The 13,089-nt window shown below is 49.0% G+C and overlaps 1 protein-coding gene across 8 annotated transcripts in view; it reads right to left on the bottom strand.

Moving 5' to 3' along the window:
- Window positions 1-8,755: 8,755 nt before the first annotated feature.
- The window catches only part of PPP1R12B (protein phosphatase 1 regulatory subunit 12B), a 200,995-nt gene continuing 196,661 nt past the window's right edge, over window positions 8,756-13,089 (bottom strand). For all 8 annotated transcript variants that reach the window (XM_045787642.2, XM_045787644.2, XM_045787643.2 and 5 more), the window contains one exon: window positions 8,756-9,856. Coding sequence is in view for 5 of the 8 variants with exons in the window: in XM_045787644.2 (XP_045643600.1) it covers window positions 9,770-9,856 (87 nt within the window). In the remaining 3 variants the exon portion in view is untranslated. The remainder of the gene's footprint in view (window positions 9,857-13,089) is intronic.

Raw genomic sequence — 13,089 nt, forward strand, 5'->3', positions numbered from 1 at the left:
GCTGCGTCTCCTTATTAAAGAAATGAGCTGAAAGAAACCTGGGGGTGGGGGGTGTCTCTAGTGGTTGCCCGGCTGCGGGGAGGGGGCAGGGAGGGGGCAGGGAGGGGCTGCCTCCTGAGGGTCTGCATGGTGGGCGGGAGTGGGGCGAGGGCTCTGAGAATCTGGCCTCAAGGCCAGCGCCTTCCTTCAGGGAAGTAGTACAAGGGGCCCGAGGCCTGTTCTCTTCTTGGGGATGCAGTCTGGATGGGTGGTGGGGGGCACACATATCCTCATGACAGCTTTCTGGGGTCAGGGCAGTGGTGCTGGGGGACATGGTCTGGGAGGCTGGGGGGGAACAGCCACCTTCTGAGCGCTAAGACATGGAAACTGGGCCTGGGGAACGGAGGTTTGAAAAGTGAGAATTTCTACGAAGTCCTCAATTGCCCCATTGTAAAGAACTTTAAACGTCTTTGATTTCTGAGGCAAAGATGTTGTTAGGGGCCAAGGAGGAAGCTTTAGAATTTTAAGGAAAAAGAAAGGGCAGCAACTGCCCCTGTTGAGAGAAAAGACGGAGAACTGAAACAGAAGCATTTATGTGGGGTCTTAGAATTGCACTTCAGGGTACCCCGCTTCGGGTAGCAACCCAATTGTGTCCCTTGAAGAGCAAAAGCCAGAGGTTTTTATCAGCCAACTGTGGAAGTATTAGGAAATGTACACAAGTTGTTTTCCAAAAATTATGATTGGAAGATACAATTACATTTTACAATTGGTTTTCCGAGTACCGTTGGTTACTAGGAAAATCTCGTTTGCAGTGTCCAGTTGTTACCGAGACTGTGGATGCAGCAGGCCTGTGTTCAGTCCTGTGCCTCTGCCTAGTTCAATAGTTCAGTTCCTGTTATTAAACACAGGATGAGGTTTCAGTCCCAAGATGGAGTCTCTTATGTTCAGAGGTTTTACACGGGTTCACACCCCCAAGAACTGGAAAGGGTGAGGCTCCTTCCTCAGTTCCCTCTCCCACCCGGGGACCTGTCTCCTCGCCTCGAAGACGGTCCGGACCTTCGTGAGCTTAGTCCAGGCTGAGATTCTAGCCGTGTTAAACGGCGGCTGGGTGGGAGCAGGGCCTCTGGGCCCAGGCTTGGGCTTGCCTGTGAGGTCCAGACACAGACGGCGGCGAAGGCACGGCAGCTCTGGGCTTGCGGCTTTAGTTGCCAGGCAGGGTAGGCTGGGCGGCCTGGTGCGGCCTGGAGGCCGGAGGCTGCTCAGCCCAGGGGCTGGGGATTTGTCCCCGGGCGGGGGGGGGGGGGGCTCCTGGCTGAGAACGTGAGCTCTCCGCTGTGGGCTCTTCCCTTTGCAGAGGGCTGGACCACGTGGCCGCCAGGGGGTACTCGGACTCCAAACACACACCTCCCCAGGTCGAGTGGGAGGTACAGAAAAAGAAAGGACGTTCGCAGTTTAGAAGCCCCTCACATCACACATGCTGCTTTGCCTCTGTTTCGGGCCCTGGGACGGGTCTGAACTCTTCAACCATGACGTCATGTGTGTTTGTTCTGTTGCTGCTTGGGCTACAAGCAGCTGGGTGACGGCAAGGGAAAAGAATCTTTCCTCCCCGTGCTTGCGCCAAGTCAGTGACCAGGGATTTCCGCTTGGCAGAGAACACAGGGCTGAGCAGAGCCGGAGGCAGGGCTTGCTGTTTGGAGAAACCCGAACCCTGGATAAGCACGGTCAGACCTGGCCACCCACCTGCAAATCCTGCCGGCGGGGGCCGAGCAGCCTCCCCCCTGCACACGACTTCTTTGTTGGGAGTTCGGATTTAACCCCCAATAACCCCCACATTAGCTACCTTTGTAGTCGGAAGCTACTGAGTGGATTCGGGTCTCCTGGATCACACAGTGAAGACCATTAGGTATATAGCAGAGGGCTAAGGGGGAATGCCGGGCGCCGGCCAGGAGCCCAAGAACGCTGCCGCCTCGCCAGCCCTCTTCTGCCCGTGTGCGAGAGCACATCCGTGTCCATCCAGACCGGCTCCACGCCTCTGTCACTGAGCCTTGCTTTCCTTAGAGATCACCATATTCCTAGTCACCCAACACTGGGAATCTTGATTTCTTCGTATGGTTCTTTTGAACCTCCAATCTAGGCTTTTCCTTGGTCTGACTCCAGAGATCCTGCTCTCAGGGACAGTGATTCACTCGTGGCTGTTCCTGGGACAGAGGCCGGAGGGTGAGGCCCCCACTGGTAAAACTGGAATGGCCTGCCCCAGATGGGACATTCTATAAACCCCATTTCCTAAACTGTGGAGACACAGTCACAAAGTTAAAACACGGTTTTATTTACTCATTTATAAATATGGTTGTGTTTACAGGCATCATATAGATGTGAATATTATTATTCCCAAACTTTCAAACACAGAATACTTCATAATACTATATAATAACAACCAGTAAAACAAAATCATTCATCTCAGGGTTGAAAGGCCACTCAAAATTGCATAAAAATACATTCAATTCACAAAGCGACTCTGGCTCCCCCTCCCTAAATGCCCCTCTCCCACCCCCGGTGTATGTACATCGGCCGAAGTTAATCCGTACAAGTCAGCGGAGAAAGTTACATCCGGTGCTTTAACTGTGGTGGAAGTAAGGTTGGGAGTGAAGAGTGAACTGAGTGGAGAAAAAGACAAAATTCAACCCCTAAAATAGGAGAGGCATGAAGACCCCAGGGTGCTTCCTCTGAGCTCTCCTCACCCCTACCTAATCACGGTCAAGGCAGAGGAAGAATGGAGGGAGGGAAACCATGAAGCTGAAGCCGGTGTCTGAATGAGTCCAGTGAGAACAGGCTGTATATTCTCCAGAGCGGGGGGTGCAAGGCGGAAACATGTTCCTTCCCTCCTCCGGGAGACGACGGCCCTACCTGGGTGCCAGTGAGGTGGCAGGCCCAGTCTTTCACAGGCTCAAGGGACTCTAGCCAGAAGCGGAGTTATTTTGGGTTGCTGTATCCTCCCAGAACCCTCTCCCACCGCTGCAGTCCGCCTCCTGGAGTTCTGTGCTTGAGCCCCACGTCCTCCTTCCTCCAGCCTCTCGTTATCTGGCCTCCGTCACCAGACAAGCTGGGATCTGTCCCAGGCTTCAGCAGTGTGGGGGCGAGCAACGACAAGGTCAGGTATGTTAAGGTGAGAGTCCATGCTCAATTCTGGTTTTGTGGGAACATCAGAGGCTCTAAGAGGCTCCCTGCAGTCAGTGTGCCCTTCCTGACTCCTCTCCTGCAAGGAAGCAATGGGCTGGAGTTTCCTCTGGGAAGACCCCCTGTCCCTAGCTGGAAACATCAAATCTCTCAGGACAAAGACTGAGTAAGCTAGACACGGCTGCCCACGGTCTCCCTGGCCAGGCTACAGACAAGTCAGGCCCACCGTTCAAACCTCATCTCTGAGAGGCTATTAGCACAGCCACGGACCTTTGAAACTAGAGGAGGGGGGGTGGCGGCGGTCGTTGTTGGTGAACGGAACTGGACCAGGAATCATGGCTGATGTGTGGAAAACCTAAGTACCATTAGCTCCAAGTGAGAAAAGCAAAGAATAAAGAATAGAGGGTGATGGGGGAGGAAGGGTGAACGGTATGTTTGTTTCTGTTTGTTTTGAAGGACATAAGAGCAGCCTCATGTCACTTTAAGGGGACACCCAAGAAGTTTATTGGAAGCATGAGGGGGAAATCTGGAGGAGAAATAACAAAGTATCACTCTGGCAGATTCACAGTCTGAAATGATAAGCAGATGGGACTGGAGAATGGCTCAGAGAGAAGGCCTTTGGGGGATTGGAAGGGCAGGGGAAAAGCAAAAGATATGAATTAACACAATAACACACTTGGATAACATTGGTTCAAGAATACGCTGGACTGGCAAATGTGCATGCATACGCACGCAGGTAGAAGCACGAGTAATCTCCAAATTTTTACACCTCTTTAGGTAAGATCGGCTCATCCATCAATTCATCACTCACCAGTGGTGTCTGTCTTTAACATACCCACTTCCCATGGTTCTTCCCAAGGAGGGGCTTCCAGGACCCTGGGCGGCAAGCCACACCTAGGTTCAATTTGACCCTCAACCACGCAGCTCAAAGTGGTAGGGAATGCATCTCTCTTCCCCTGCAGTTGCTAGCAGGCTAGTCAAGATTCTCGAGTGGGTTTTTATCAGCCCCCAGAGACCACCTCCTCCCTAGCAGCCGTGACAGTTAACAGTTCCTGGGCTGCAATGAAGTTGATCTCTTCCGATCTAATCAGAACACAAGCGATCAATAGCTGTCCTTGATAGGGTCTACTGCTCCCAAGCAATGTCGATAGCCATTAGGGAAGCTGATTAACATCTCCGCTCTGCCAAGGGACCAGGGTACCAGTGACTAGCACTCATTTCCCAGCATGCAGTTCTGCGGCTCAGTGACCCCCTCCTCCGCTCTGGCAGCCTCCACCCTGCTCTTCGTTCTGCCTTCTTCCCACCGCAGCTCACGGGCAACCTTCACTTCAGGGTCCCTGTCCTTCACTCACACCCAGTCCTGCAGGCGGCTTTTCAGAGCTGGGCGCGGTCCTCTGCAACATGGCTGTGTGGACTTAGGGTCTGTGACCTCTTCCCGCACTGGTAGTCTCCCCTGCAGACCTGCTTAAAGGAAGGGTCATCCTGAACAGCACTGGACCCTTGTACTTCTGATAGTCCAGAATCCAGAGGGGTTCCACAGAACTAAAGGTTGAGGTTTTCATTGAGGAAAATGATCTTGCTGCCAGTAGGGCAGAATTTAAGACTATGTGAAAGCTGGTGCTAAGCAGAAAGGCCATGTCTGCCCTTTGGATGTTCAGGACCGCATAGACCACATCTGAGAAGGTGGAGGGAATCTACGAAGCAGCACCTCTATTTCCTATTAAGACAACTTGTCCAAAGGCTGCCTGCAACAAACTGCTTTCTCTCCATTTCCCCACGAGCTCCAATTTCCCCCTCTGCAGGTTTTAATATTCTTACCAGGCCATGAAGAGGGAAAGCAACTGCAATACCATTCAATTACCCTCAATATTAAATTCCCTTTCTAACAAGGATGAGAAGTCAATCTTGATGGGCTAATGTTAAACAGTTTGAATCCAGAAGAAAACAAGATTTTTTGCCATTAGAAAGAGCAACAATTCTGAGTTTAAGAAACGTTCATCTTCCTAGGAATAAATAAATCACAGAATTTTAAGCCTAGAAGGGATCTTAAGGATGATCCAGTCCCACTGCATTCTGCAGACAGGGAAGGTGACTTTCCCAAGGTCACATGGCTAATAAGAGCTGGCCCTAGAATCCAGCTCTTCTGACTCCTAGGGGCTTATCCTTTCGTGTTGCCTTCTTCTGCCCTCAAAGCTGCCTTGCTTATTGGGTGAGAGGACTCACATCCTTTGATGGGTTGAAACCTGCCTTAAAAATCAGTGTGGGGACCAAGACCTGCAGTTATAATTGGGCCTAGGTCTGGGGCTGCTAACTTGCGTCTAGAGTTAGGTGTTTGCTAGCACAAACAGTGGCCCCTGGGAATGGCTGGAAGGGAAGGACCCCAGCCAGCGCCCACGTAGTGTCACCTCACTGTGAAGCTCCACTGGAACTAGTGGCTCACCCAGTGGGGTGTACCAGGAATTCCTCCTGCCTATTGGCTCCGTTGCTGAATCCTTCAGGCTTTCCCTTTTGTGGGGCAGAGCGGCCTGGCAGCTGAATAAGTGGCAGTATTTTTAACAGCCCTCTCATCTCCGTGCTTCTCCTGCTCAGCTCGCGCCCACCGCCGTAGAAGGACTGCCAGCGTTGTCAGGACGGAAAGGTCGGCCTTTGTCTGAGAGGAGGCAGTCTCTCTGTCTGGCGAGGGGAGGCTGTACTGGGGCCAGAAATCCAGAGACCAAACCAAATGCGTGGCTTTGAGAGTTTCTTCTTCTCTCATCTCTGGCTCAGTTAAAAGCCCTTGATAGGAAAACAGTAGTTCACACGTTTTTCGTGGGATACACAGGCTAATAGATGGGGTTTCAGCCTTCTTGTTTCTAAGCACAAATGTTAAATAAGCATGTTTTGTTTTGGGCAGGAGAAGCACGTGAAATGATCCAAACCAGAGATCCGAAGCCTCCTTCACCAGTGGCCTCAGACAGCAATAAATGCATTTTGGTCTCAAATGTGGAGCGGGAGACAGGAAGGCGCAGAAGAGAAGCGAACACATCCTGCAGTTGGATAGAAAAAGCCAGGGAGGTTCCAGGAAATATCAAGTGGGACTGCCCAAAAGAGAATTCAGCGCACTAAACAAGCCCAGGGCATGTCTATTCTTTCAGATTCTTTAGAGGCAACACCCCAAGATCTGCATAACCCTTTTGCACTAGAGACTGGGACTGGGGCGAGGGGTCATCATGCCCAAGAGCTATCTGGAAAAGAGTAAGCAGCCCTTGAAAGACAAACAGGCGAAGCAGTGAAACTTCAGCCAGAGAATCTCTGGAATGGCCAAATCATTACTCCTAAAGGTGTGGCTTGGTTTTGAAAAATATCAAATTAATGAGAACAGAGGATATAAAGTTGTACCAAGAACCTTCTCATCCCCATTTTGATATTTCATGGAAAGACTTTAAAAGTGACACAGCATCGCTGAGCCCCAAATTGTTGGCCAGACCGGCAGTATTCATACAGCTTGAGCTATCTGGGGTGTTCCTGGGTATCCAAACCAGTAGGTTGGGGACAGGAGGTTTGTGGCCACTGAAGAGACCGACAGCACAAGAGGAGGGAGGCCTGCTGCTGTCAGCATCCGGAGCGCACGGCTGGTCATCAGGTCTCTAGCCATCACTTCTGGGGCTTTCAGTCAATGCAACTGTGAAGAAAGGGTATTTTATTCTCTGGGAAGGGACCAGAATTGAGAGTCTGTCTGTCTAATAAAGCTAATTGCGTAAGAGAGAGTACCTGAAATTACCTAGGATCGTTTACCCTTTCATGATTTCTGGGCCATAGAATCCAGTATTCCTGAGATTGAAAAGCTTGTAAATTTTTCATCACAAGGGAAACTTTCTGGCAAGAAAAGGCATCTTTAATGTGAAAGGGCTGTGAAGCAGCCGGGCATAACACCAATCTAAGAGTTTTTAGATTCTGTCCCATGCTTTTGAAAGGCACACACAGATGAGGGAACTCTCTGTAACCTCTTTACCTGGTCTGTCTAATGGGAGAGGGTCAAGATGTTTTCCTAATAATTCAGTTTTCTTTTCCTGAGAAAGAGGCAGCAACCACCCCCATGCCTTGCCCAATATCGAGGATGTGCCAGGAGAATCAATTAGTCAACACCTTGTGCTGATTTCTCCTCTCCCTAGAATGAAGAAGATGTTTATAGTGGAAGTGACGAAACATTTTACCCTAATTTACCATTCCCTGAGAGCTGAGCTGACAGTGCTCCCATGCTCATACAAAATCCGAATCAGTAGCAGCTTCTCTCGGAAAATGGCTGGAAATGGAAGAGAGAATTTTGTATATTCTAAAAATGGAATTTTGCCAGAGGAGACCTATTTCCTCTTCTGGAATTAGGATCGTGAGTGATAACCTCTGGTTTAAAGTTCACGTAATGTTTCAGAGGGCCACGGAGAACTACACTGTCATTTTCGGGAAAGAAACTAAAAATGGACAGAGGTAGTATATGTTAGGAGAATGGACCGCTCTGAGGACTGAACACCATGGGCCGCTCTAAAATGAGGACTTAAGTGACCTGCTCACTCAAAATCAACCGACCAAGGGAGAAAAAGCCTATATAGACCAAATATGTTAGGTATCAATATGGGGTCATCATCAAGGACTAACGGTTTAATTTTGTGCTAACGGAGTACCTGTCCAGGTTTGGGCAGGATATTTTAAAAGGTTGTTTTTTTTTTTTTTTTTTTTTTAAAGATTTTATTTATTCGACAGAGATAGAGACAGCCAGCGAGAGAGGGAACACAAGCAGGGGGAGTGGGAGAGGAAGAAGCAGGCCCATAGCAGAAGAGCCTGATGTGGGGCTCGATCCCAGATCACCGGGATCACGCCCTGAGCCGAAGGCAGACGCTTAACCGCTGTGCCACCCAGGCGCCCCTAAAAGGTTGTTTTTGTCCAGAGGAGGACAGACGAGATGTGACAGGCAGGAAAAGTATGCCATGTGAGAAATGCCTTAAAGGACCGGGAAAACGCCAGTCGGAAATCAGGTTAAGGGGAGATGACCAACTACAAAGGGGCTGTCACATTAAAGGGCACGACTGGGCCGTGGGGAGCACCCACGAGCAGACCTTGACTCATCTTAGGAAAAGCTTTCTGGTTATTAGAGTTGCCCACCTTTCACGGAATAGATGCACAGCTGCCCGACTGTGGGTCAGAGCTGGGGCAGTGGGGTGCAGGTGGGGCTCCCTGTGGCAGGACAATGGAAAGCTCATCCAAAGGCCTCCAGGCTTTGCTGCTCTAAGATTCCGGACTCCCGTCAATGAGTTACAAGTATCTCATCATTTTAAACCTCTATTAAGAAGTCATTTCTCCTGTTGGCTTCTAAGAAAACAAATGTCTCTCCCCTAAATCTAACCACCGGAAATAATCAAGTTCACCACCATTACCACAGCACAATCTATCTTCTATCTTTTTTGTCACAAGGTTGCAAGTGTCCCCAGATACTCTACTTACACCATATATGTCTTTCTGACCTGCTTCTACTCCCTGGTCCGCCTGCTACCCATCCACCCTTCTCAGCTCTCATGCCTCCTTGCAAGGACTTCTTTTCTCATTAGGAGCAGGTGCCAGACTGAAGAGAGGAAAACAAGGTCAAAATGAGGTGAGACAGAATGGGGTGTTTCAGAGCCCGGATTTTCTAATAAGGAAAATCACTGTGTAGGGAAAACAAATGGGAGATGAGAACAGTGGGCTGACATTTATGCCATGGTCTGGCTTTTCGGCAAGAGGGCCGATGGTGCCGCCAAGGCAATTCTTCTGGTCTCCAGAGCGCCCCAGGAGAACTGATTTTCCATAATGGCCAAAGACAAGTGAGGTCAGATGCTCTGTTCTAGCTTTTACACCATGTGGCAAGGTGGTGGAGGGGAGACAGGAAGGAAAATAGAAGGATAGAAAGGAAAGGAATAAAGGAAGCCAGGGTCATCTGAGCCGTGAGGAAGGGGGCCAGGCATGAGGGAAGAACAGGAATTAAGACTAATCAGGGATGTTACTGGGTTGTTGATAGGAAAAATAACAGTAACGCCAGCAAGGAGTTAGAGAAAAGTCAGTTCCTGAGAGGTGCAGACTAGCAGAGACCTTCAATGCAGTCACTGTCACCTTGGAATCTAATGGAAACACAGCTCTAGAGGCCGTCCGATGATTATGCCAACATCCTGTTTCTCTTGGCATCCCAGACAGGATCCTGGAATGGCCACCGTAAGACTCACCTATATCAGAGGACACAGGGTCAGTGTAAAAGGCTGCGGGGTACTGGTTCGGGTAGAGGCCTTACATGTTTGGACCAAATCCAATGTGGACAAGTTGCTGAGCAGCATGAAGTTGGGGTCCACAGCTGAGGCTGGTGTACTCCCCAAGGCCGCCTCCGGATGGCTCGGATGATCACAATCATGCTTCAATTAAAACTGTCAAGAAACTCAGGCGGTGGGGGCGTGGGAGGAACAGGGCATCGAGAGTGCAGGGGAGGTGACCGGAGGAGGGCCAGAAGGAAGTTGTCCTTCCACCAAAACATTCACTTCTTTTGGTTGGAAGGCAATGGCTGGAAAAGAGGGGTGGGCGCAGCAGTGCTGCCCTTTCCCTCCTCAATTGGGAGCCTAGTCTATTTGGATAGTTTGCTGATGACTCTGATGAGGGCACCGTTTTCATCTTTCAGCCGCTGGTTGTCAGATTTCAGTTCTGTTAACACCTGTAGGGGGACAGAGGGAAAGACGTGTTAGAGCTTGGCATCATCACCTCCTTACCCTCCCTGACCAGGCCAGGCCAGCCCAGCCCAGCGAGCAGGGCGTTCCGAAGCAGCTTATGCAGTGAACTGTCACCACCCCTTCCCCCAGGGGTGAAAGTCCCCTGAATCTTTCTATTTGTTGAGTTGGTAATGTTCATATTTAGGGAGACCACAGCCCCTCCATCTTTTGAACTAGCATACTTAGCAATAACATCTTATTTCACGTTCCACACCATGCATCCTTTCATTATCCTGAATCGACCACTGTTTACAATTGTTCCTGCCCTTGAACTCACTTCTAGTCTGGAGAAATTAAGGACAGTGCCAAAGTGAGCTGGTGAGGACACAGAGGAGAAACTGAGAAAGGAGTACTGGGTCAACTAAAACAGTTAAGGACAGACACTGCCTCACGCCCCCTCAAAAATAGGAATGCAAGGGAGAGCGGCATAACCCGACTTTGTCACAGCCACAAGATGACTTAAGGTCCTCCTAGTGCCTTCTGTGATGAAATCCACCCAAATTCCTGCTTGTCATACTACACGTATCCACTTTCAACCACTACAACCCAAGGAGTTTACGGATTCGGTCACCGCACAGCTGTGACGCACAGCGAGCGCTGGGTATGTGTTGACTTCTCAGCCAGAGTTCCCTGTGTAGCTACCACGGGATACAAGGGGGCCTGAGCAGCAGTTCTCGGGGATAGTGTTACAAATCCAGGAAATAGGTGCTTTGGGGGAAGGGGGAATAGAGATTTCAATTCTGTCAGTTTTGCCATCTTGGAACACGACACATAGTGCTGTTCAACATGCAAACAAGGGAAAAACGGCAGCCCAAGCCCTAGTCTGGATTTCCACGTCTTTATATGTGAACAGGCACGCCGACAGGGGTGCTGTGCAACTAAAACGCCACAGTGGGACGTTGCGGAGGGGACAGTTTATGTGTGGGCCCTGCTGGCAGTTTGGGGAGCCTCAGGTTAGAGGGGAAGTATATCTTCACCAGGAAGGCTACAGAAATCGACATCGACATCTCTTCAATGCAGACGTGCTTTGATATTTTTAGTCATCAGACCTACAGGACTCCAGCAGCAGTGAGGTCGCCAGTCACGGATGGCCTGGGCTCGGAGGTCATGAAGCCTGTTTAACTCTAGCTCCGGCTCTGCTATTAACCACTTAGGGGATCTAACCGTACCATAAGAAACAGAATTTTTGTTTCCTCAATCTCGTATGGAGGAATGTAGATCAAATTCTACAAATATATATGTGTATACACACTTTTATGCATCACAGAGACACAAAGGATTTGTATTAAGGGCACGAAAAGAAAGCAGGATTGAACATCCACACTGTGGAAGGCTCTGTCCTAGAAGTTCTCACTCCCACGGTCTTATTAGCACCTCATGAGTCTGTGATACAGTTGTTTTCCTTACGTCTACAAATGAGGAAATAAAGAATTTCATAACTAGTCCAAAGTACCCAGCTATTAAATGGCAAAGCTGATATTGGGCCCCTGTGTTCCTGATTCCGAAGATTATTCTTTTGTTAGAGAGGTTGTATGGAAAACCAAACACCAGAAGTCCAGAACTCCAGCACTGTCATTGTCATGAATGATCTCTATTACTTTAAGCAAACCACTCTGTTTCTCTGGGCTTCCATTTTTGCATCTAAAAAAGAATCATCATCTCTGCCCTGGTCACCCATCAAGTCAGCTGAGAGTCACCTCCGGTCATCTCCCCTGCACTCAGCCCTCCTGTGAGGGCCCCGGGAGGTACCAGACGTGGAAGTGTGCGGACGTACATAACGTGCTCTGCGATACTCAGGATTCTCATGACCACTGTGAGTTCTCCATGAATGGGTGAGGGCAAGTAGGTTATCTACAAATTTTACTAAAAAGATTTTAATCCAGATAGTACAATAAAGTTTTGGTCCTTTAACCCTGCCTCTCCTACCTCCAACCTAATCAATCAAAGTTGCTCTGGCTGCTCTCTCTTGTGCCTCTATCCCCGTGGCCTTGACTACCAGAAGTGAGCGCTCAGAAACTCAGTCCAAGAAGATTTTTAGAACAAGTCAGCCAGGATGGCCCCGCAGTGCTTCACCTTCCCATCTGCTTTCCAGTGCCCCATCCTGGGTCTCGCAGCCTGGGTATCAGTGAGACTCTGAAAGTCGTATTTCCATAATAGGATTCCATAGGTGGGGAAGAAGCTATGTATGTCATTGGATTTCATTTCCCTGCCAGCAGCTCATCAAATCAGAACTGGGCCGACTCCTCCCTGCTTTTTAAATGTACAAACAACTTGTTGAGCCTTGGTGATTTATTTCCACATTAAGAACTCAATTCTTTGAAAAAAAAAATTGGACAAGGCCATTTCCCAGCTGCAATATGCTACAACTGACATCTTAGGGGAGTGTCAAAAAGTACAAGAAGTGGAATGTAGAAATCAAGGGGGAAAACAGTCTCATAAACTTGATTCTCAAAAGAGAGAGGAGGAAATGAACAGTGTTATCTGATATTCACTTGAAGTTAAAGAATGATTAAATAAGAACACATGTGGAAGCACTATAGAAGTACGAGGTTTAACAAAACTTTATCATTTCAACCCCCTGGAGGTCAGCTTTCTTAACTTCTAAATTTCCAGTTCACCACAGTTTGATGTTAAGGTATCTTAGACAAATAAAATTCAAGTGCATGTTTTCCCAAACCTGACTTCGTCCAGCCTTTGATGAAGAATGTGTTGAAGAGGGAGAGGATATGAGGGTCTTGAAGCTGCGGAGACCCGGGAAGGACAAGGCTAGCTGCAGGGTGACGGGGGCTCAGGGTGAGTCTTGCCTAGGCTGCTTTGCTTCTGACTGACTACTTGGGAAGTGGGGAGGGGGTCCCACCGCTTATATTCTATTGCAAGTGGCTTGCACGATACAATAAAACAAAACAGAACAAAAAAACCCGGAAAAGCAGGGCAAACTCTCTGGGTCACACTGTCAGTTTGGCTTAGTTATCCCATCTCTCCTTCTGGTAGGGGTCGGCAAGTGTTTTCTATAAAGGGCCAGATAATAAATATCAAGCCACATGGTCTCTGCTCCAACTATTTGACTCTGCTCTTGTGGCACAAAGTACTTACGAATGTAATGATAATACATAAACAAATGAGCATGGCTCAGTTTCAATACAACTTTATTTCTGGACATCAAGAGTTGATTCCATAT

The sequence above is a fragment of the Ursus americanus genome, chromosome 2 (genome assembly GCF_024610735.1).
Source record: "Ursus americanus isolate L20-20 chromosome 2, mUrsAme1.1.p, whole genome shotgun sequence".
Lineage (NCBI taxonomy): Eukaryota > Metazoa > Chordata > Mammalia > Carnivora > Ursidae > Ursus > Ursus americanus.